At 49.8% G+C, this 24,518-nt stretch overlaps 1 protein-coding gene across 1 annotated transcript; it reads right to left on the bottom strand.

Moving 5' to 3' along the window:
- Window positions 1–9,439: 9,439 nt before the first annotated feature.
- LOC133361646 (ubiquitin carboxyl-terminal hydrolase 36-like) lies at window positions 9,440–22,194 on the bottom strand. The gene is made up of 15 exons (XM_061580628.1): window positions 22,158–22,194; window positions 21,992–22,033; window positions 21,532–21,689; window positions 14,801–15,017; window positions 14,356–14,471; window positions 13,565–13,775; window positions 13,050–13,250; window positions 12,357–12,467; window positions 12,099–12,201; window positions 11,459–11,526; window positions 11,162–11,232; window positions 10,634–10,707; window positions 10,251–10,359; window positions 9,773–9,913; window positions 9,440–9,571 (listed from the first exon to the last, which is right to left on the bottom strand). Exons 1-15 carry the CDS (start codon window positions 22,192–22,194, stop codon window positions 9,440–9,442), a joined length of 1,791 nt encoding a protein of 596 aa, XP_061436612.1.
- Window positions 22,195–24,518: the final 2,324 nt, after the last annotated feature.

The raw sequence follows: 24,518 nt of genomic DNA, 5'->3' as shown, positions 1-24,518 counted from the left end.
AGCCACGTGGAGGAGTAGCCACTGATACGAAACGCAACGCCTTCGTCTCATCTAATCAGCCCGTTCACCCGTGAAGCGGTGGCACGGCCCTTAGCTGCCATCAAAGTTAGATTCCCGGCCACGGCTAACGTCGGTGCGGAGTGACATCTGAACAGATCTTTGGGCTGCCTCCTTTTCACACCAACTCGTACTGACCAGCGAGGTGAAGTATGATCAAACACCCCCCCCCCCCCCATTTCCTGACACGGAGTGGGGGGCTCTTACCTCCGCTGTGGATGCTTAGCCCACGCCAGGATAATCGCAGCATCCCTCTGCAATAGCTCTGCTGTGACACCTGAAGGCACACACACACACAAGTGGGTGGCCAGGTGAGTGAGGGTCACGTCTCATTCAACGAATAAAAAACGAAAAGGAACCCGCCACGGATATTCACCAAGCGCCAATGAGAGCGTCGTGGCGATGCTGCTGCTGTCAGAAACCCGCCACACGATGCAGTGCGGGCACGAGTTGACAATTTAAACCCCACACACCCGCTACTTTGCTTGTCAACACCCTCAGCATTAAATTAACATTGCAGAGTTTTATAGTTCAAAACATTCAATGATTGTCCTACACTAAGTGGTCATTCAACTATCGTCTTACGACTCAAACGATTTAACAACGCAAACATTTAAAAGATCGTTACTCAATCGCTACAGCTATTGAGAGAGCTACTGTGGAATTCTGCTAAATCCAAGAAAGTAACTTAAAGGCAAATTCTAAATTTCTATAGTAATGGTTTGAAAAGGGTTCCGCACGGTTAATGATGCAACTACTGGCACAGGACAACCGCAGCTCAAGTGTGAACGCCTTCACTATGAGAGGGGTCACCCTGCAGGGTTGAGTAGAGATCTCTATCCCACCCTGTATAGAGCAGTCAACGCGTGTTTAATACTGAGCACTACTCGGCGCACACGGCGGCAAGAGCGCACTTTATGAATGGAATCGGTCACCATTGACGAATGTTGAGGTCGTTGAGTAAACAGCCAAAGAGGGTGACGAGAAGTGGCACAGGTGGGTAGCGCGCCACGCTACGAACCGGCTACACCCGAGTTCAATTCCTGTCCAGGGCTAACAACGACACCACTGGGGAGCGATGTCAGGGCTGGTTGCCCGCTACGTTCACCGACCACCCGTGGTGGGATATGGTCACAGAACCACAATGGTGGGGAGGCCTTCATCCAGCAGTGGATTGACCGAGGGCTGTAAAAACAAAGTGTTGCTTTGTAGCAAATAGTCCCAGGGTCACCCAGTTCCACTCGATATTCAGCTCGGGTTGGACCGAACATTCTGGTCAGACGGCCAGTTGAGAGGGTCGCACGCATCTTCAATGGAGCCTCCATCAAGGCATTGTTGTATTTCCCGATGGGCCAGAGCAGCAACTGATGCCACCCAAAGGTGACGAAACATTTTAACGTAGCGGCCGCCACGTAATTCACTTTAATCGACCATATCGAGATGAGCACTGCAGTCAGGATCACAGCAGATGTTCTGTGTACATGGAGTGGTGGTGCTGTTATTTTTACTATTTTTTATTTTAACCACGTAAGTCCCATTGAGCTACAAAGTGCTTTTATAAGAAGCGACCTGGCCACAGATGATAGCGCAACAAAGTGGCTTATCATGTGGACATTTAGAGCAGCCAAATATTCGAAACACGTCGATTTTAAATACACATGCAGTCATGCAAATATCTGATTTAACACAGCACAGCAAAACCAGTTTCACCATTCAATTCCGCTCGTCCAGGCGAGTAGAATTAAATTACATTGCCTCGATGCGACGTTTCTCATGGGATATAATAAGCGACAACATTTGGACCCCAAACCTAGAGGATTCTGGGATGTGTGTTTTTTTTGGCAATAACTCTGGAAGGAAACGTCGCAGACCCATGAAGGTGGTACTCGAGAGAGGAGGTGAGGCGTGAGAGAGAAGGGGCGATGCGAGAGGGGGCTGAAAGTCCGCAAGCAGAGAGAGCAACGGCGTGCTTCGCCGTTCTTACCGTCACCGCGATCACGGCAGCCGCAGCAGGGGCGGCGCCGCTCGCTCTCGCCATGGGCCTCCTCCACTCAAGCAGACAGCCGCGTCCGCACCACCTCAGCCAGGCTCTGCTGTGGCTGGCGCTGTGCACGCTGTGGAGTGAACGCTGCTCGGCCAAGACGCTCTGCGGCTCGGAGCTTGTGGAGGCGTTGCAGTTTGTGTGCGGCACCGATGGTTTCAACGCGGCGCAACCGAGCGAGCGCCAGGGCGGGCTGGGCGGCATCGTAGAAGAATGCTGCGTGCGTTCCTGCTCGCTGATGCAACTGGAGAGGAGCCAGGTTCGATTTAAGGCCAACAAGGAACTGCAGAAGGACTGCTTCCAGAGGCACAAGCGCGAAGAGTATCCGCAGCCATTGAAGCTGCCGTCGCCACAGAAGCGGCAGCACAGGGACGTGAGCATGGACTTGGCGTCTCTGCACACGGTCAACCACATCACCCGCAATGACGCAAATGACGCCTCTCACCAGGTCACCAAGAGGACCCTGGAGCAGAGTGGGTCGCAGGTTCGGCACGAGCACGTGGAGTTGCCCTCGTCCCCGCAGGCCGAGACGCACGCGCGCTCACAGCTGCAGTTCGCCGACGGCACCGGCAGCAGCAGCAGCAGCGGGTGGCAGAGCGCTCCCATCGCCAGCACGAGACGCTACGCTACGGCACCACAAGGCCACGCCAAGCGAAACACGGCTACAGCAGCAGCAGCAGCAACTGGAGAAAAGCTGTGCCAAATGGAGCGTGCTTCAAGCCGTCGCAGCTGTCCCCCATTAAAGAGCACCGTTTGCCCGCGGTGGACCCTGCTGCATTTGGCAGGGGGCCCTCCTGCTCGTGGCCTCTGCCCCCCGAAACCCACCCCATGGTGACAGCAGCACAGGTGCGGCTCGTGGCGCCCGGCGCTTCCTCTCCACTCCCCTTGGGCGCCACGGCGGCGATGTCAGAGACACGGCACCTCGGAGTGATGCCATCCCTATGGGGGGGGGGGGGGGGGGGTGCGTCTCAATTCCTGCGTCACTCGGCCGCTCACACCCCCCCCCCCCCCCCCCTGAGCTGGCAATTACACCGTTGTGTTTTTTTTTTTCTTGGTTCTTTCGGTAAAGTCACGTAGAAGAGAAGTAATAAAATAATAAAAATAAAACATAATAAAATAATTCTCACGACGTTTCGGCCACAACGCAAGCAGCCGTCCTCAGGTGAAGACCAGGTCTGTCGGGGAGACAGCGTCTGAATGAAACACCACCACGCATTCAGACGCTGTCTCCCCGACAGACCTGGTCTTCACCCGAGGACGGCTGCTTGCGTTGTGGCCGAAACGTCGTGAGAATTATTTTTATTACTTCCCTTCTACGTGACTTTACCGAAAGTACCAAGAAGAGGAATCCCTGCAGTCACGAAAGCTTTAAATCGAAATTTACACCGTTGTTGTTGATGTGTTTCTAAAACACTGCCCATAGACTCAACACTGCACCATAGAATCAACACTGCCGGTTAGCGCGGTTGGCTCCGTACGCTGTGAAAGTATCTCAACGTACATACATACAAAGATGTCCTCATCGAGCGAGCCACATATCCCTATGAAGAATGACAGAGCTTTGTCAATTGTTATGGTAGCTTTAGTATCATCCCCTAATGCTTGGGTCTTCTCTGGGTACTCGAGTTTCCTTCCACAGGAGTAAACTCATTCATGGATTTGGCTGAACGTCGCAGTGTAGGAGCGCAGAACTTGGACATTTATGTCACCGGATATGGCTCCCTTCCCGCTTGCCTCTGGCTTTCCACGCGAGTGGCCTCGTTGCGAAAACCGCGCTCGTTACAAATCCTGCAGCATTTTGAGTTCAAAGTAGAGAGGAGCGTGGCCGCCTGCACGAGGTCACCCCGGTGACTCGCCGAGTTCCGGCGCGAGCGCAGCGCCCCCCGCGACGCCACGGATGGGTAGCTTGGTGGAGCGCGGGGGGGTGGTGGAGCGCACAACACACATCACACACCCCACACAACACACACACCGCTGTACTCACGGATACGTCGGTTGTCCTTCCCGACCCGAAGCTGAGAGCGGAGGCTGTGATGTCATCGATGACGGCTGCTAGAGGCGATGATGGCGGCGATGATGATGATGATGGCTGTGGTAATGGTTGATGGTTGTGGAGATGGCGAAGGCAGCACACAGGGAGGAGGAGAAAGAGGCAGCAGGAGGAGGCGGCTGTGCAGGATGGAGAGAGAGGGGATGTGGGGGGGGGGGGCTTTGCTCGCACTAGGAGCGATGAGGAGCTCTCCGCGAGGCGGCGCTGTCTTCACAGTGCCTACGGTCACTGATGTAATGTTCTTGTAGAGAGACGGAGTCTTTGTAGAGGCAACACGGTTTATTATACCAAACAGTTTACACTTAAACCCTAACACAAATAAATAATGGCCCCTTCCACCCACAACCTGGGGAGGTACAGCCTCCGGGCTATCGTATCTACAACTCTGTCCACTCTAGCCCTCCGGCTGGCTAGACCTAGGGGAGGCTGACCCACCACTGGCCCGGTAGGTACCTGACCACTGGCCCGTCCGGACCTGGCCCTTAGAAGGAAATCAGGCCGAGGGAACCTCAGGATCCTAACCTCTTGAACACTGGCAGCGCACTAAGCCCCAGCCCTTAGAAGTACGTCGGTGGCTTGAGGTCCAGGGTCTTCTTATCCAGGTAGCTTCTGACTCCGGCTTGAGACGGACTGACTCGCGCTCTCAGGGACCTGCCTTAAATACTACTAGCTATACTACCCGACTTCGCCCGGGACTTGTATCCACCACGCCCGGCCGCCTTTGTCTCCCCAGTGGCGATGTTAATACGCCACACCAGTTACTCGTTTTGAGGCTGAGTCCCCCCCTCACCACTCTCCCTCCCTCACCACTCTCCCTCCCTCACCACTCTCCCTCCCTCACCACTCTCCCTCCCTCACCACTCTCCCTCCCTCACCACTCTCCTTCCCTCACCACTCTCCCTCCCTCACCACTCTCCCTCCCTCACCACTCTCCCTCCCTCACCACTCTCCCTCCCTCAGCACTCTCCCTCCCTCACCACTCTCCCTCCCTCACCACTCTCCCTCCCTCACCACTCTCCCTCCCTCACCACTCTCCCTCCCTCACCACTCTCCCTCCCTCACAACTCTGTAGAGGACGTGAAACTTTGATGAATTTACCTCAGAGTCGCGTGGTGGGTGTCGAGGCCTAGCACGGGTGCAGAGCCTCCGGCCTCGCCTAAATTGGCCACCCGGCTGAGGCTGGGTACGGGTGCCGTTCCCCCCCCCCCCCCCGCGCTACAATAATACTGTCTAATCGCTATAATTTATAATCTACCGACCCTATAATAGTAATTGCACACATTGTGGTGGGGGGGGGGGGGGGGGGAGTGAAGAGGACGTGAAACTTTGATGAATTTACCTCAGAGTCGCGTGTTAATGCGTGCGCCTATTTTTAACGGGAATTAAAAATGGCGTCCACCCCGCGGCGAAGGCGTCGCTACCCGTTGCCAGGGGCAACCGCCGTCCAATGAAAGCGGCGAAGGCGTCGCTACCCGTTGCCAGGGGCAACCGTCGTCCAATAAAACTGCGTATGGTCCGGCGACACACAGACTGACACATTCGCGATTTTATATATTTTGATTTCTCCCTGAGGGGCGGGGTTCTGGGGGATCGTAGCTTCCCCCAGCCCCTCCCTCCCGTCAGAGGGGTTCCAACTGCAGTTGGCCCTACCGGTCCGGACCGGTTTCTACCCCTCCCCTGGTTGTGTAAAAAACAAAGTAACAGATATGTCTTCTTTGAGTCTTTCGGTAAAGCCACGTAGATAGAAACAATTATCAAAATAATAACAATATCACAACGTTTCGATCGCAACACAAGCAATCGTCTTGAGGTGAAAAAATAGGGGGAAATCTGCCGAGGCAGGCTGTATATAAAGGTTTAGAGATATTGTTATTATATTGATTATTTTTTCTATCTACGTGGCTTTACCGAAAGACCCAAAGAATATGAATTCCTGCAGTCACGAAAGCTTTAAGTAAAGATTTAACAGATATGTAGTATAAAAAATGCCGACGTATTCATAGTTCAATAAATAAATACTTTGCAACAGCGGTGACTTTTTAAATCCCCGACACAACGCAAAATAATGCCCCGCATTTCAAATAAACAGAGACAAGAACCGTAGGGAATACCTTGCACGACCTCACTGAGACCGCACTCCAGCCTCACGTTGCACGGAACACAACTTTTGTCTTCATTTGTTATGGGACGGTTCATTTTACGGTCACCATGACAATAACGTTCCTGGGGCCAACTCTCTTGACGATTGATCTCGTAATGAACAGAATCTCCAAGCCGTAATGGGTTGGTGTCGGCTGCATGGATCTTGGCTCTTGTTTCCCAGAATGCATGCGTGATTTTAAGCGCTTTCATGCTGAGTTTTTCAAGTCGTTGTGGATTGTGAGTTAGAGTTGCTTTAAATGTTTTCCATGTCAGCATTGGACAGGTGTGCCATAAGGCCCTGAGGTAATCATTGCAGCTCTTTATTGTTTAGAGAATGTGGTCGTCGAGTGAGAATGTAGAGTCCAAGGTGATTCCAATGATGTTCAAGTGATTTCAGGTGCTGATGGTGGAGCTGGAGATGAGTACATTTTGGGGCACCGGCGACGCCATGGTGAGCCGCTTCCTGGTGCCTTCCTAAAATGTCTCTCAAAATTAGTTTGATTTTGAGAGGAAGCAAAGGGTGAGCCACTTGATCGTGTGGAATTCAGGCACCAACCACTATCGGTGGGGCGAGTGCCAGTTGTTACACCGGTGGTGGCTGCTGTGAGACCAGAGTGGCGGTGGCTGCTGTTGGACTGGCGGTGGCAGTAGCTGCTGTGGTGCTGATGGCAGCTTCTCCAAGACTGGCGACGGCTGCTGTGAGATGAGGGTGGTGGCGGCTGCTGCGGGACTGGCGATGGCTGCTGTGGCGCTGACTTCTTCGAGACATGTGGTGGTGGTGGTGGTATTGGCTGCTGCGGGACTGGCGATGGCTGCTGTGGCGCTGACTTCTTCGAGACATGTGGTGGTGGTGGTATTGGCTGCTGCGGGACTGGCGATGGCTGCTGTGGAACTATCGGGGTGGTGGTGGCGGATGCTCTGGGACTAGGGGCGGCGGCCGCGGCTGTTGCGTGCCTGGCGTTGCCGGTAACAGCTGCTGCTGCAGCTGTTTCTGCCATCGCCCTTGCAGTTGCTCCAGCAGTTGTTCCCGTTGGGGTGGTTCGCCATCTTGAGTTTCTGCAGATAAACAAGATGAGGGCGCTCAAGTCCAAACCGCTCGACATTGAGTGAATGAAACAAAACTGGTCTAAAGTAGACACAAGAACATTGCTGTACTTCACCATTCCTGTAATGTAAAATTATGCACTGCCAGGGTGTACATTCTCCCAGTTCCACGCACGTGGGGTAACATTTCAAAACCATCCTTTACCTTGCGTGCCGGTGAAGAGAGCTGCTGTTCAGTGACGAGGTCCTGGGTCTCCATCGCCGAGTTGGAACATTTGATGCACAACTTATACGTCGCCTTGACGTGCTCCAGCGGGCGGTAGCTGTCCGTTGGTGGCGCATTCAATTCTGGGGACCTGAATGCCCGCACCACACATCGTAAACTGCGGTTAACACCACCGCTCACTCCACCGCTGAGCTTGTCTGGCCGGACACCCATCGAGCCGCTAAGCTCCAAATTAGTCGGAACAACTCAACTGCCTAGAAAGGAGACACTGCTGCTGATGCTCTCGCAAGACAATATCTGTGCAGTGAGCTGGTCTGGGGGACGGGTGTAAGTGGAGGTCAAAGTGGATGGGAGAGAAGGGCGACTTGCCGAATATAGAAGAGCATGTAGGCCTGCTCACTCATCACAGCCTTGGTGTCAACGAGCCGCACGATGGAATCGTTCATACGGCACCATTTTCCATCGCTGATCTGTGCACAGTTAAAACACGGCTACACTTGGTTACAATGTTTACAAAACCGCACCCAACATTCTCCGTTCATGTAATAACAACACACGATACCCTCTAGCCAACAAGTTCCTCAAGAGCATCACACCAACGTCAGAGCTGCAGAGCGTGCTACGGTTGCTATGATGGTGTTGAAGTTACGGTACGGTCTGCCTGAACATATCACTGCATCGATAACCTTGGACCAATTTAATCAAAATCTAAATTTTTATTTAGACTGGAAGAATCTGATGAGCTACGATGCTCTTTTTCACAAATGTCTAGTAGGGGCGGGTCAGAAGTTACAACAAACAATACATAAACCTATAGGAGTGAAAAGTGTAGGAAAGCTAAGCAAGTCACTAAATACAAATAAATAAAGTAAATACCGTAAGTAGAAATTGCATAAATACATCAAAACGCAAGAACAGTTGCAGGACTGTTTTTATTATTATTTATTTTTATTATTTTCTATCTCCGTGACTTTACCAGTAGCTGCTGTGGTGCTGATGGCAGCTTCTCCAAGACAAGCGGTGGCTGCTGTGGATCTGGCGATGGCAGTGGTTTCTGTTGGACTGGCTTCGGCTGCTGTCAGATGAGAGTGGTGGCGGCGGCTGCTGTGGGACTGGCGATGGCTGCTGCGGAACTGGCGGTGGCGGTGGTTGCTGTTGGACTGGCACTGGCTGCTTGGAGATCGGGGTGGTGGTGGTGGCGGATGCTCTGGGACTAGCGGCGGCGGCCACGGCTGTTGCGTGCCTGGCGTTGCCGGTAGCAGCTGCTGCTGCCGCTGTTTTTGCTGTCGCCCTTGCAGTTGTTCCCGTTGGGGTGGTTCGCCATCTTGAGTTTCTGCAGATAAACAAGATGAGGGCGCTCAAGTCCAAACCGCTCGACATTGAGTGAATGAAACAAAACTGGTCTAAAGTATTAACAAGAAGATTGCTGTACTTCACCATTCCTGTAATGTAAAATGATGCACTGTCAGGGTGTACATTCTCCCAGTTCCACGCACGTGGGGTAACATTTCAAAACCATCCTTTACCTTGCGTGCCGGTGAAGAGAGCTGCTGTTCAGTGACGAGGTCCTGGGTCTCCATCACCGAGTGGGAACGTTTGATGCACAACTTAGACGTCGCCTTGACGTGCTCCAGCGGGCGGTAGCTGTCCGCTGGTGGCGCATTCAATTCTGGGGACCTGAATGCCCGCACCACACATCGCAAACTGCGGTTAACATCACCGCTCGCTCCACCGCTGAGCTGTCTGGCCGGACACTCATCGAGCCGCTAAGCTCCAAATTAGTCGGAACAACTCAACTGCCTAGAAAGGAGACTGCTGCTGCTCGCGTAAGACAATATCTGTGCAGTGAGCTTGTCTGGGGGACGGTTGTAAGTGGAGGTCAAAGTGGAGGGGAGAGAAGGGCGACTTGCCGAATATAGAAGAGCATGTAGGCCTGCTCACTCATCGCAGCCTTGGTGTCGACGAGCCGCATGATGGAGTCGTTCATCCGGCACCATTTTCCATCGCTGATCTGTGCACCGTTAAAACAAAGCTACACTTGGTTACAATGTTTACAAAACCAAAGAATATGATTTCCTGCAGTCACGAACGTTTTAAGTAAAAATTTAGTTGCAAGACTGTTTTATTTATTCCTCCCTATTAGAAATTTGTAACATTATGGGCGCATTGCAGATGTGCGTTGTTATTGTTTGATGGTAACGAATGGAATTACCTTATTGTAGCAATAATAATGGCCGCTGTTTGAGTCGGCTCCCTTGTGCACCAGCACCGAGTACAGGGAGTAGATCGCGGGCTCGCCCTGAGATGTTGAGGTGAAGGGTTGCATGTCCAGGTGCTCCGGGTAGGTGATGTTCTACAGACAGCGCACAGGAGGGGGAGGCAGTGCACAGAGACAAATGTTAGGAGAGGAAACGGCAGGGGTGGTGGGGTGAGCAGCAGAGATGGGCACCATCTCAGTTACACGTCAAAGTGATGACGTGATGTCTCGCTCATTTGAGCGTTGAAGACGGTGCTCATCTCCTGTTCATAGCCCTGAGCAAGTGGTGGAAATTCTACAGTTACATGACGGGGGGCGAGTCTATCTGTCGGACCTATTCCAACATGGAGAGGCATTTTCTCCAGCGTTAAACTGACAAAGGGCTGTCAATAAATAATTTAATTCGAACGATGTGGAGGGGCAGAATCGTTACCCGGTTGATCTTGACGCCGTAGAGGTTGTACCGCTTGATGGAGACGGTGAGGACGTTGGGCAGGCGGTGGAGAGCCATCGTCTTCGTCGCTTTCCCCTTGTGACAGCACCTGCACGACAACAACAACGCCAGACATTGCACGCGTTCCCCAACCGATGAGGGCAACTTTTAAACGACATTTCTTGTAATTTTTTCTTTACTATTATTTTAGTAATTTTTATTATTATTTATAAAATACTTTTTAGTAAAACTAATATTATGTTCTAAAATATTTATCATAATTAATATTCTTCTGTTTATATTATCGTGAGATATATATTTAATCTGCAGACTTTTGAAACGACAAATGTTTGCAGGGTGTCGAAACACGACGGCCCGCTCACCTTGCACAGGTGTATTCATCCAGAATCTCCTCGTTGAAAAACTCCCCAAACGCCTCCACCAGATGCGATGAGTTCTGTTGCCCAACAGAGTGAAAGGCAAATGAAGACCCTTAAGAAGCATTCCATAAACATTGTATTGTGACGGCAACTCCGAAAATCCGCATCTTGTATTAAATCGTACGACCGCAATAAACGAGATGATGCACGGTACTGGCAGTGTGTTTGGATGTTAAGTGGCTGATCGATGTGTCTGCGTGATGTATGTTGGCACAGAAGGGGGCACAGGTAGTACATCAGCCAGTCATCTCATTCAGTCAATCCATGGCACCTGGGTCTGTCCCGTGACCTGCCAGCAGGCGTTCGACACTTCACATGGCCTTAAAGTGCACTCAGCCTAGCACAAGTGCCATGGTGACATCATCGCCATTTAGTGGCGAATGGCGGTTGTTGTTGATGTGTGCATGTTGAACCTCCTTCGCACCGTATGTACATGTATAACTGTTAAGAAATGGTTTTCTCATTGCTTACATTAATATAGAGTGCGATGTCCAGGCATGTGTCGTAGGTGTTGGAGTCATTGCAGCACTGCATGCACTCCACTGCAAAGCAAACACACATTAGGGAGGGACGTCACATGTGTCTTAGTCAAACTAAATGCACGCTCCCCACTGACATAGGTAATCGCTACTTTTCACCAACTGGTAAAAGGTTATTCCGTGTGGCACGTGTGTGAGTGTAAATGCTGCAACGCGAGCAGGTCTACACTGTGATGGTGCACTTACTGTTCGCGGTTAACAAGTTTCTAGAGGAGTGCGCAAAACTTACCACGTGAACGAAGGTAACCCCCGAAGATCTGGTAAATGAGGGTGGTAGCCTCCGTGTATCTGTCCAGCCTGCCAGTCACAGAGAACGACACCACATGGTGGTTACAGCAGCAGTAGTAGTAACACCTTTACCGGATGCACACGCATGTGTGAAAGTTACACCATTGCCCGAGCTGTTGATTCACTCTTTCCCTTCAGCACTGCAACACGTGCTCTGTGGCAACGAAACGTGGTCGCGTCTGCACAGGGCAGCCACCTTCACGGCACAGCCACAGAGCTGGGGACAAGCTGGCAGCCATCACGCGGTGCTGTTGCCCGGCAGTTTTGTTGTGCCCTGCATGCCATGTGTTACCCGTCAACACGAGGAATGATGTGAAGGGGCCACCGACCTCGAGACATTTATCCCCCGGTATTTATAGGCAACGTGAAATGCGCCAACAAAAGATGGCCCACGTCAGGGCCAAGGTCAAAGAACCGTGGTGTCAGAAGGGCCGGTCCTCTGCATCTCCCAGGTGTTCACACAAAAGTGTGAGTAGCTTTTCACAGACGTTGAAGTACAATCGTGCAGAAAACCGAGAGGAAGCCGTGAGGTACCGAACTGCAGAACGACTGCCGCATGTTGACTGGCGCGCAGTACTCACTCGCTGTGGCCATAGAGGCATGAGGCTTGCATGGCATCGACCACGTATCGCAGAAACTCGTGGGCATCTTCCTGTCTCCCAATGCGCAGGTGTTTGGCGATGCCTGCAGAGAAATGGACATGGGGACAAAGTGACAGATACAGGATCTGATGACATCCTTCAAGAGCTCCCCAAACAGTCGTTTCAAAAGGAGCGGTGCAAAGGATTTGGAACACAGACGGCGAAGGATCGCGGCGATAACTTAGTATTGGGACTCACGCGTGATGTTGTTAGTGATGACCTTGGGTGTCAGAACTGTCTGCGAGTTGTTGAACGTGCTGACGACGTGACGCTCCATGACGCACATCAGGCAAAAGTCGCTCCGTTGGCCTGCGAACGAGGGCACAGGTGGCACAATCCGTCAGCGCACGCCACTCGCACTCAGCCCAGTTGGGGAGTAACAACAAACGCGAGGAAACCTGGCACCAGCAACAATCGCAATTAATGTTGTGTCTAAGTACCAATTGCATCACAAGATGCTTTATAAGCCCAAGTTTAATCTGTGCAGCCTATTAAACACATGTTCGCCACGTGTGCACGTGTTTATGAAAAACACAATACTGATTTACTGATTTATACTGGAGGAATCCGATGAGCTACGGAGCTCTTTTTTGCAGATGTCCAATAATGTTACGGGTGAAAAGGTTACAACAACAAACAATACAAAAACACGATAGGAGTGCAAAATATAGGCAAGGCAAACAAACCACTTAAAAACATACACAAATTAAACTATGTTTTTATTCTACCAGGTAAAGCCGACTGAGCTATTAGCTTCTTCAAAAGCGATCTGACCACGAATGATAGTTCAACGAAGTAGCTTATCAAGTGTGAAATTCACATCAGCCAAAATAACCGTGATAATAAAATAGCCGATGGGTAAACGAGAGTGCCAGGAGGGAGGGTACTTACAGGTGCTGCAGTGCTCTTGCAGCAGCAGGTAGTTGGCGAGCGGCGGCGTGTAGGCGAGGCACTGCAGCGTGGCGTTGAGGAAGCAGGTGTTCCCCAGGTTGCGCAGGCCGGCACCCTTGCCCACGTCGCTCTCCCACCGGAGGTTCAGCCGCTCCGGCGCAAACAACGAGAGCCGTGCCGCCGGAATGCCGTCGTCCTCCTCTGCACAAAGGGTACGGTGGTGGCGAAAGCCGGCGTCATCGCAGAGCGCTGCACTGCCGATGGGGCTGGCGTGGATATCCAGTGGCCCCAGCCAGCACCCGTACTGCTACTCTTAACCAGAAATATTTTTCTCCACATTTAAGTGTCAGGCTAAAGTTCGCGAAAAAATGTGATGCGCCTGTCACGTTGACTGATAGGTGTTTTGAGCTCCTCGTGTTACTCTTGAATGGCAAAAGTTGTGGTGGCACAGCGGCCTTGCTTTGGTGGCTACCACCCTACCGAGAGGTCACGAGGTTGTGTAATCGCACGCTCACCTTGGGGTGCAGGCAGCACAGGCACGCTGATGTTCTCTGTGGCTGGCACTGGGAAGGGGTCCGGCCGGCCATGGGGAAGGTAGCTGGGTTGGGCGCAGAGCCTCTCGTCGGCCGCCACCAGCACCTCGTTGGACGAGGTGGGGGCCAAGACCGTGAGGTCGTTGCCGGACGAGGTGCCCTCTGCTCCGCACGCCACAGTCGTGGTTGGGTCCTGCCACAGCAACGTAGTCAAAACATCCACAATTACTCCTTCCATCTTGACTTGGATCCCAACACACGTGGAACTGTTTTATCACCAAAATAAATCCAATTTTAGTCCATGAACCGATGGGCAATCCGCATAAAATGTCCCAGAAATATATACATACAGAATCTATTTTTCACATTATACATGGTGGCCCAATGTTAGGACAGAGGGATATTTCCTTTATCGTGCCACTAACATTACAACGTTTAATTATGTATTCTTGAAGTTAAAAGTGTATCTATTATCATTATTACTATCTATAACAAAATAATCCTGTTATTTGTTCAAATAAACATAATAACTCCATGTGTCCTGACTTGTTGGCCAGCCTCTATAGGCGACGTTATGAAAGGGACAACTATTAATGTGCTCTGCAGAAGGGCAATTGCCTGAAATGTCGCCTATCATTATTTTGTAAGACCCCCCCCCCCCCCGTGCACTCCCAGCGTTGTGATTGGCTGAGTGGCGCCAGCGGGCCCCGCCCCGCCCGCCACCCGGGGCCCCGCCCCCTCACCTGAGGCTCCGCCCCCAGACGCGGCCCCGCCGCCGCCTGCGCGGCTCCCGTCAGCTCCGGCACGGCGACCCGCGCCGCGCCTCGGGCTTCATCCGGGGAGGGGGTCCCGGGCACAGCCCCGCGGGATCCCTCGCGGGGGTCATCATCTGCAAGAAGGAGAAGCACAGCGATCACATTTCGTACTTCGGACAAACACACGGCTCTACATTTCCCACGAAAGTTTAACATGGCACTGTTCAGTAGCCCCAACCTGCAGCACCCGTGCTGCTACTCTTAACCAGAAAGATGTTGCTCCACATTTAAGTTTAAATCTCAAGGTAGCGAAAAATGTGATGCGCCTGTCACGTTGACTGATAGGTGTTTTGAGCTCCTCGTGTTACTCGTGAACGGCAACAGCAGTGGCTCCAAAGCGGCCCTTCTGTTGGTGGCTGCCACCCTAACGAGAGGTCACGAGGTCGCGTGGTCGCACGCTCACCTTGGGGTGCAGGCAGCACAGACACGCTGATGTTTTCTCGTGCTGTGGCTGGCACCGGGGAGGGTTCCGGCAGGCCATGGGGAAGGCAGCTGGGTTGGGAGCAGAGCCTCTCGTCGGCCGCCGCCAGCACCTCGTTGGACGAGGTGGGGGCCAAGACCGTGAGGTCGTTGCCGGACGAGGTGCCCTCTGCTCCGCACGCCACAGTCATGGTTGGGTCCTGCCACACAACGTAGTCAAAACATCCACAATTACTCCTCCCATCTTGACTTGGATCCCAACACACGTGGGACTATTTTATCACCAAAAGAAATACAATTTTAGTCCACGACCCAATGGGCAACCTGCATCAAATGTCTCAAATATATAAACATAATCTATTTTTAAAGGAACCCCAAACTCACTTTAACTCGCCAAATAGTCTATGAAGAAGGGGCCATTGGCTAAAGACGAACGAGTTCAGTTCGTCGTTACGTATGCAAAAGAAGGCAGCTGTAAACTTTTTAAGATATTAACTTAATTTTAAAAGATATTCGTGCATTCATCTTGAACTAAATAACAATCTGTTATTTGTTAACACAATTATAACCCGATGTATCCTGATTTTTGGGCCAGCCTCTTATTAACGACGTCATGAAGGACTGTGACGTGCTCTGAAGCAGGGCCAGTGCCTGATACGTCACCTGTTATATATTTAATCATACAGTATACATTTCGATTTAAAGCTTTCGTGACTGCAGGGATTCATGTTTTTGGTTCTTTACAATAATTACAGATAATAATAATGTGTAATTAATGTATACTGTATGGTAAAGTCACGTAGAAGGGAAGTAATAAAATAATAAAAATAAAACATAAAATAATTCTCACGACGTTTCGGCCACAACGCAAGCAGCCGTCCTCAGGTGAAGAACAGGTCTGTCGAGAAGACAGAGTCTGAATGACAACCCCAGGCTTGGAGCGTCTTTTTAAGCTGGGTTGGAGGGGGGGAAGAGCGCCTTGACAAAATAGTTTGCATATCAAGAGGAATTTAGTATATATATAAGCTGGGTTGGAGGTGGAAGAAGAGCGCCTTGACATTCCCTCCCTTTGTTAATGCTACCCCCTACCCCCTCCCTTTGATGCTGCTAATCCTACATAATGCATGGGCATAATATGACTTTGAAACACCCCAGCCTACCTCCTACGCATTTCCCATAAATATGCTAAATTCCTCTTGATATGCAAATTATTTTGTCAAGGCGCTCTTCCCCCCCTCCAACCCAGCTTAAAAAGACGCTCCAAGCCTGGGGTTGTCATTCAGACTCTGTCTTCTCGACAGACCTGTTCTTCACCTGAGGACGGCTGCTTGCGTTGTGGCTGAAACGTCGTGAGAATTATTTTATTATGTTTTATTATTTTATTACTTCCCTTCTACGTGAATTTACCATACAGTATACATTAATTACACATTATTATACAGGTTGGCCCAAAAGTTAAGACACGGGGTTATTTAATTTATCTTGGCACTTACATTACAACGTTTTCATTATTTATTTTAAAAGTTAACTTTATTCTCAAAGTTTCGGTGACATGTGCCTAACGCCTGACACTCTGCATGCTGCGTGTAACACTGACTCGGCTCGGTGGAGTTCCATGCAATTCTCAAGATTTTTTTTTTTCTTCGAAGGCTTAGATTAAAATTGTGACTAATCATTCGTTTGTTGTGAGAAGAAAAGTCAATGTTCTCCCAAAATATCCCCTGTGTTTGTATTTTATCTTTGCGTTTTGACACCCTCTATTACTGAATAATAAATAAACTATTCAGTTAATTTGTGCGTGATAATAGTTTTTTTTTTACTTCGAATAGAAATTGAAATAAAGGAGCAGAATCTGCTTTGAATTTGAACTCAGTGCAGTTTCACTTTGATGACTTTTGCTCGCACTTACGGTGAACATTTGTTAAAATGAGTGAACACCGACCTTTCCCCTTGCGATCAATAATCAATATTCACTTTTTTAAAATTCACATCAATTCAGAATCCAGTAAGTTATTGTAACTGAACAGGGGCGTCCACCCCTTCATGAAGTTGAACCAGGCGGCCGCCTGGGGCCCCAAGTTAAGTGGGGCGCCAAAAATTCGAGCAAAACACATTCCTGCGGAGGGAGCTGGTAGTAACGGTCAATGGCCAGGGTCAACGGCGGCGTGGTGTATTCCGCAAATATGCCCGACTGTGAGGGCAGGCACAAGCCGGTGTGAGTAGGTTAAACGTTGATACAGGTTGGAACAACAGGTTCCACACTGCCCACCAGGGATTATTTGTCTGTCGTGCATCAGAATGCAGCCCACCCATGCCCCCCCCCCCACCGACCGCCGAGCAAGGCCACGATTGGTTGAGGATGTCGGGGAGGGTGGGGGGAAGGTAAACACGCCCAATCATCCAACTTCCCTCCCCCCCCCAAAACGCCGAGCGGGGCGGCCACTGGTATAGGTGGGGTGAAAACACGCCCACTCATGCAATCCCCTCCTTACAGAACACCGAGCAACGCGCGATTGGTTGACGATGTCGGGGAGGGTGGGGGGGAAGGGTAAACATGCCCACTCATCCAACTGCCCCCCCCCGAACGCCACGCTGAGTGTGAAAGTGTGTGTGTGTGAGTCTGAGAGTGTGAAAGTAAGTGTTTGTTTGAGTCTGAGAGTGTGAGAGTGTGTGTCTGTTAGTCTAAGTGTGAGAGTGAGTGTATGTGTGTGTGAGTCTGAGAATGTGAGAGTGAGTCTGAGAGTGTAAGGGTGAGTGTGTGTGTGAGTCTGAGAGTGTGAGTGTGTGAGTCTGAGAGTGTGAGATGTCAGTGTCTGTGTGCGTTTGAGCGTGAGTGTATGTGTGTGTGAATTTGAGACTGTGAGAGTGAGTGTGTGTGAGTCTGAGAGTGTGAGAGTGTGTGTGAGTTTGAGAGTGTGAGAGTGAGTGTATGTGTGTGTGAGTCTTAGTTACCTAGAGTGTTATACAGGTAGGAACAACAGGTTCCACACTGCCCACCAGGGATTATTTGTCTGTCTGTCGTGCATATCCGGAATTCTGCCCACCCATGCATCTCCCCTAGGCCTCAGCAAGGTAAGGTAAAAGTTAAAAAGTAAAAACAACGAGCCTACCTTTACCCTACCTTCTACCTTACCACAATACAATTACTCTACCCTTACCTTTTACCCTTTAGCAGGTAAGGTAAAAGCAAGAGCCTACCTTTTACCCTTACCCCATACAAATTACCCGATTACAGGGTAATTACTAGGGTACTACACATGAAAAATGTTTATAACGGTAAATGCTAGATAGCGCGCTTTATTCATATAGAGTACTCTCGATGATTCCAATTTTACACGCTTGTTGTCATTGTTGTCGTTGTCGTCGTTGTCATCGCTGTCGTATCCTCAAATCTTGTAACTCAATTTTAACCCACTTCCTAATGTGGTATCGACTGCACACTTGGTATACTTATGGCATACTGATAACAGTACTATATTCTATCGGGGCCACTTCCTGGAGTCGTGGAGTTCTGTTATTACTCGTACATTTAATGAAAGCGTGTTTAAAAAAATATATTTTTTAATATTACATCTTAAATGGAGGCCATGGACTGCGCCACGGAGCTTTTAGCGGTAAACAAGGTACCGTATTTACCGGGTAATACTTCGCGCTACCTTTACCCTACCGGGTAATTCTTCCGAGCTACCTTTACCCGACCCTTTACCTTACCCCTTGGCATGTTGACACCTTTACCCTTTTACCCGGTAAAAAGGGTAAATTACCTTACCTTGCTGACGCCTACTCCCCACCGAACACCGAGATACGCCGCGATTGGTTGGCGATGTCGGGGAGGGTGGGGGGAAGGGTAAACACGCCCACTCATCCAACTGCCACCCCCCCTGATCGGCGCGCTGTCCAACCAAGTTCCTACCTGCCCACTCCGAAGGAACGTGTTAAGGGCACCACGGGGTGAGCAGCCCCTCCCCACCCAGCCCCACCCCTCCCACCCCCCACCCTCCCCACCTAGCCCCACCCTCGCCACCCAGCCCCACCCTCCCCACCCAGCTCCTCCCTGCACGACGGACGTACAAAATAATCCCCTGTGGGCTGGTGTAACCAGGAGGTTACTACCAGTAAACATACAAATAAAATAACGACGATGTCATTATTTCAATTCATGTGCGCATACAGCGGGAATATGAATTATAATTCACTTCTCAACATTCCTGAGAATGTATTGGTTGGACAGACGGGCGAACGGACAGACCGAATCATTATTCCTCTGTTTAAAAAAAATCCGCTTAAAACATTAAGTTATCATCATACCTAAAATCGGGGGAAAATGTTTCCCAGTTACCAGAAACCTCAGCCTGGATCTGCCCTTGGGGTTTGGGGGCGCCCATTGGGTGGTTGGCGAGGGCGTTGCCAGTTGCTGGCAGCAGCTGCTCTAGGGCCGCTCCTCTCACTGAGTGCAAATTCATTTTGGTAAAAGCGATTTTCTGCTCACGTTTTGAGCGAAAATTGGTGAACACAACGACGCGTCCTTCCGGGTTATAAACAGCTCATTTTTAGTATTCACATAAATAGGGAATCCAGTAAGTCAATACATAAATAATAATAATGTAATAATTACCACAACAATTGCGCATTTGCAACAAACATAAGCCAAGAACTGCGTGTTTACATTGTTTCATTCACTCTCACAGGTGAGAAAAAAATAAAAGTTTGCAAACTAATTTTCGATTGAAACTTTTCGTTTACTTTCTTCCCGACAGAAAGGAAACTCCAACAGCTATTAGAATGATGAAGGTGATTTACAAATTTTCATTCTTTATTTGCAGGTTTGTTATACATTACTCTCGGAGAAGATAAAATTACATTCGGTACGTCACATTCCGTAATTTTGAGTTCATTCAGATGATCCGGAAGCGTCGGAGACGAAAGAAGACGTCGATTAAAGGGAGGAAGACGGCAGAGGTGGCGTCATCGACAAAGTCACAACACAGTGGATCGTTTACGACGTGAAATACCCGTCACGTGACGGGCAATTACGCGATGCTCCTCACCAGGACTAAAGCGGGAAGTTATTTCCCCAATTACATTCCTTAAATAATGATCAAATAGAGCAAGTCAAGATCTATAAGTATCTTGGGGTCATCCTTGATTCAAAACTGAATTTGAAGATCACATTGATTATATTGGTAAAAAGACAAAAATAGGTTTTCTGTATCGACACAAGCACTGCTTCCCCCTATGTTCCGTTTGGAATTGATAAAAGCTACCATACTGTCTCTACTTGATTACTGTGACATCGTGTATAAATCAGCCCAAGTACTGCACTGAAGAAACTTGACTCAATGTATCACCCGGCCTTAAGATTTGCACTGAACTGCCCATATAGGACTCACCACTGTGATCTCTACATTGGGTCAAACTTAACATCTGTTAATGTTCGACGGCTTGTGCACCAGATTCTTTTTTATTCATAATGTACTTACAAAAAAATCCGCAGATTATCTGCGGGATCTCCTCTCAGTTTCAAAGAACAAATTTGACCTAAGGTCTTCGCTCACTTACCAACTTCAGATTCCTATTGCCGTACAAATACTGGAGGAAGGGCCTTTTCTATTGATGCCCCCAGGGTCTGGAATGCTATTGCCAATAAACTGAAACTTGAATCACTACCTATGATATCTTCACTCAAAACTGCTCTAGGGAGATGTACACCCCTAGCTGCCACTGCTATTTAGTGGCCTAAATAAAATGTTTCGCTCCGGACTTGCATCCCACAGCGTTGGTGTACGGTGCTTTTTTCTGCAATGTTTTGCCGTCTTTTCTTGGATTTTCTGTTTGCAAATAGTCACATAGTCACTTTTAAGATGTTTCTTGTTCATGTTTTTTTGTTGTTGTGGTTGCACCCGATTCAAGAGCCGAATGGCTCACAGGGCTATACCTAATAAATGAACTTGAACTTGATTATTATTAATATCTATTTTTCTTCTTCATTTTCAGATGACATTGAAAAATGGACAGGAAATTGACCAGAGACGAACGAGTTTGATTGTCATTCGTATGCAAAAAAGGCAGCTGTGATTGCTCATTCGTACATCGTGCATCAATGTAACAGAAGTCAGTTTTAACATTTGTTAAAACAAACAACATAATGCTTTGTTACTGTTAAAATAAAAATGATGACACTATGTGGCATGACTTTTGGGCTACCCTCTATAGGTGACGTTATGAAGGGCCAATTGTGATGTGTTTTGCAGAAAGGCCATTGCCTGAAACGTCGCTTTTTATATCTAACCACACAATATATTTATTACACATTATTATCGGAATCAGAATAGATATTTAGACTGGAGGAATCCGATGAGTTAAAGCTCTTTCGTATAGGTGTCCAGTTGGGGCAGGTAAGAATGTTACAACAACGAACAATATCAACACATGATAGGAGTGCAAAATACAGGTTGGCCCAAAAGTTTCATTCATCGTGCCACTGAAATTGCAACGTTTTAATCATTTAGTCTAAAAGTTAACATTTTTTTTGTTATTATAATTAATACCATGACAAAACAATCCTCTGTGATTTGTTTAAATAAATCAATAAGATCTGTGTGTCCTAACTTGTGGGCCCCTCTATCGGCGACGGTATGAAAGGGCAAACAACTGTGATGTGCTCTGCAGACGGACCATTGCCTGAAACGTCACCTATCATTATCCAATACCCACCCCAGTGTACTCCCAGCGTTGTGGTTGGTTTAGCGGCCCCGCCGCCGCCTGCGCGGCTCCCGTCAGCTCCGGCACGGCGACCCGCGCCGTGCCTCGGGCTTCATCCGGGGAGGGGGTCCCGGGCACAGCCCCGCGGGATCCCTCGCGGGGGTCGCCATCTGCAAGAAGAGAAGAAGCACAGCGATCACATTTCGTACTTCTGGGTCTACATTTCCATTATAGATAAAACATGGCCCCAGCCAGCACCCGTGGTGCCACCATTAACCAGAAAGATTTTGCTCCACATTGAAGTATGAAGCTCAAATTCGAGAATAATGTGATGTGCCTGTCACGTTGTCTGATAGGTGTTTAAGCTCCCCGTGTTACTCATGATGGGCAACAGCAGTGGCTCCAAAGTGGCCCTTCTGTTGGTGGCTGCCACCTAACGAGAAGTCACGAGGTCGCGTGGTCGCACGCTCACCTTGGGGTGCAGGCAGCACAGACACGCTGATGTTATCGCGTGCTGTAGCTGGCACCAGGGAGGTTCAGGCCGGCCATGGGAAGGCAGCTGGGTTGCGTGAGCCACTCGTCGGCCGCCACCAGCACCTCGTTGGACGAGGTGGGGGCCAAGACCGTGAGGTCGTTACCGGACGAGGTGCCCTCTGCTCCAGCTGCCACAGTCATGGTTGGGCCCTGCCACAGCAACGCAGTCAACACATCCACAATTAATCCTCCCATCCGGACTGGCATCCCAACACACGTGAGACTGAATTATCTCAAAATGAATCAAATTAAGTCCATGAACCGATAAGTGATCTGCATTAAATGTCTCTGAAATATATATAGACGATTGATTTTTAGAGGAACCCCAAACTGACAAAATATTCAAAGAAGTTGCCATTGACTAAAGACGAACGAGTTCAGTTCGTTGTTATGCATGCAAAAAGGTAGCTGTAATTTAAAAAAGGTGCTAAATGCATTTCAAAATGGTAATGGATATCAGTTTTAACATTTGTTAAAAATAAACTCAATGACCCTTTGTGATTTGTTAAGATAAATACAATAACTTTGCGTGTCCTGACTTTTGGGCCACCCTCTACAGGCCACGTTATGAAAGGGTCAACAACTGATGTGCTCTGCAGAAGGAATTGCCGAAACGTCGCCTATCATATTGTAAACCCCCCCCCCCGTGCACTCCCAGCGTTGTGATTGGCTGAGTGGCGCCAGCGGGCCCCGCCCCGCCCGCCACCCGGGGCCCCGCCCCCTCACCTGAGGCTCCGCCCCCAGACGCGGCCCCGCCGCCGCCTGCGCGGCTCCCGTCAGCTCCGGCACGGCGACCCGCGCCGCGCCTCGGGCTTCATCCGGGGAGGGGGTCCCGGGCACAGCCCCGCGGGATCCCTCGCGGGGGTCGCCAACTGCAAGAAGAAGCAGAAGCACAGCGATCACATGTTACACTGCGGACAACACACGGCTCTACATTTCCCACTGGAGACAGACATGGGCCTGTCGATCGCTTCTGAAGAACTAAATAGCTCAGGGCTTCACCTGGTTTAATACAAAAAGAGTGGAGCTCATTTCGTTTCGGGATTAACTTACTTTTCTCATACTTTTCACTTGTTGTTATTGGTGTAATTTCTTGAAATCGTTTAAAAGAGCTTTATAGCTCATCGGATATCCACGATTAATAAAGTTCATGATTTTGAATTGGTGAGTGACGGTTGGTAACTTACGGGTGGTCCATTGCCCCCCCCCCCCCGTGTGACGGTTGGTCACTCAGGGGTCCTTTGCCCCCCCCCCTCGTGAGTGACGGTTGGTCACTCAGGGTCCTTTGCCCCCCCCCCCCCCCCCGTGAGTGACGGTTGGTCACTCACGGGGGTCCTTTGCCCCCCCCCATTGCCCCCCCCCCCCCCGTGTGACGGTTGGTCACTCACGGGGGTCCTTTGCCCCCCCCCCCCATTGCCCCTTCCCCGTGAGTGACGGTTGTCAACGCGACCGCTTCACCCCGACACGAATCACGGCCTACAACGACCACTTGGCCCAACCCCAAACCCCACACGCAGAGCGATCTTTACAAGTTGCTGCTGGTTGCTGGCCGCTCGGCGTTTCGAGCCTTTCGAGTGACTATTTATCGCGAGATTGGTTATTAAAGGGACCAACACGCAATTAAACCATACACGTGGTGCTGCTGCTGCTGCTGCGTGGGCAGTGGTGAACAGGTTGCACCAGAACACAACCACTCAGCACGATCCGTGTCGATAGCGACACTGCGGCCTCCACAGGTGCAGGCGCACGTGGGTCATGGCCCCACTTCAACAGCGCCATCTATTGTGTCTGTTTTCCCTTCGCAGCAGTGCTGTTGACGTGCTGTCGATTTATTTTCACGTCGTCTTCTGACCAAATATGGACGAATAAATACTTTAACGATCGTACTCCTATATACAAAAACGGTACATTATTGAATGTGTCTGTTCTAAATGTTTAACATACTTCCCAACATGTAACAAACTTGATATTTGGCATGTGGCTAACTTCCAGACAGTACGCAATGGAAAATATAAAATAGACTTTTGGTATTTAGGGGGGGGGGGGGGCACATAATGATACATTTTGCATGGCCAAGGAGCGGTGACGTCACGCAGTATTCCTAGTGACGTCACGCAGTGTGCATACTGACGTCACGCACCCCCCCCCCCACCCTCCGCGTATTAATCCAAGACAATAATCCAAGCCGGGCGAAGCCGGGTAGTAAAGCTAGTACAATATTAATTCTAGATATAGTACAATATAATTAAAATCACGTAGGTATATATTTTTATGAATTAAATCACGACGTTTCGGGCGCAACACAAGTGTCCGTCATCAGGTGGGACAACCACAGCAAGAAACAATTGCTGAAGTCCGTGACTTTACCGAAAGAACCAAAGAGTATGGATCCCTGCAGTCACGAAAACTTCAAATCTAGAATATAATTAAGCATTCAGCTTATTCTACTGTGTTGCCTGTTTCGT

This window comes from Lethenteron reissneri, unplaced genomic scaffold (assembly GCF_015708825.2).
Source record: "Lethenteron reissneri isolate LAM-NWPU_2019-01 unplaced genomic scaffold, ASM1570882v1 scaffold_117, whole genome shotgun sequence".
NCBI lineage: Eukaryota > Metazoa > Chordata > Hyperoartia > Petromyzontiformes > Petromyzontidae > Lethenteron > Lethenteron reissneri.
This window is presented reverse-complemented; position numbering and strand designations above follow the sequence as displayed.

Bases quoted from the DNA above. Each gene is read 5' to 3' on its own strand.
- LOC133361646 (XM_061580628.1), bottom strand. From the start codon at position 22,194: ATGACTGTGGCAGCTGGAGCAGAGGGCACCTCGTCCG. The intron at 10,708-11,161 runs GTAAGCAATGAG...GTTGGGCAACAG, and splicing joins ACATCGCACTCTATATTAAT to AACTCATCGCATCTGGTGGA. The intron at 10,360-10,633 runs GTGAGCGGGCCG...GTTGTCGTGCAG, and splicing joins GATGAATACACCTGTGCAAG to GTGCTGTCACAAGGGGAAAG.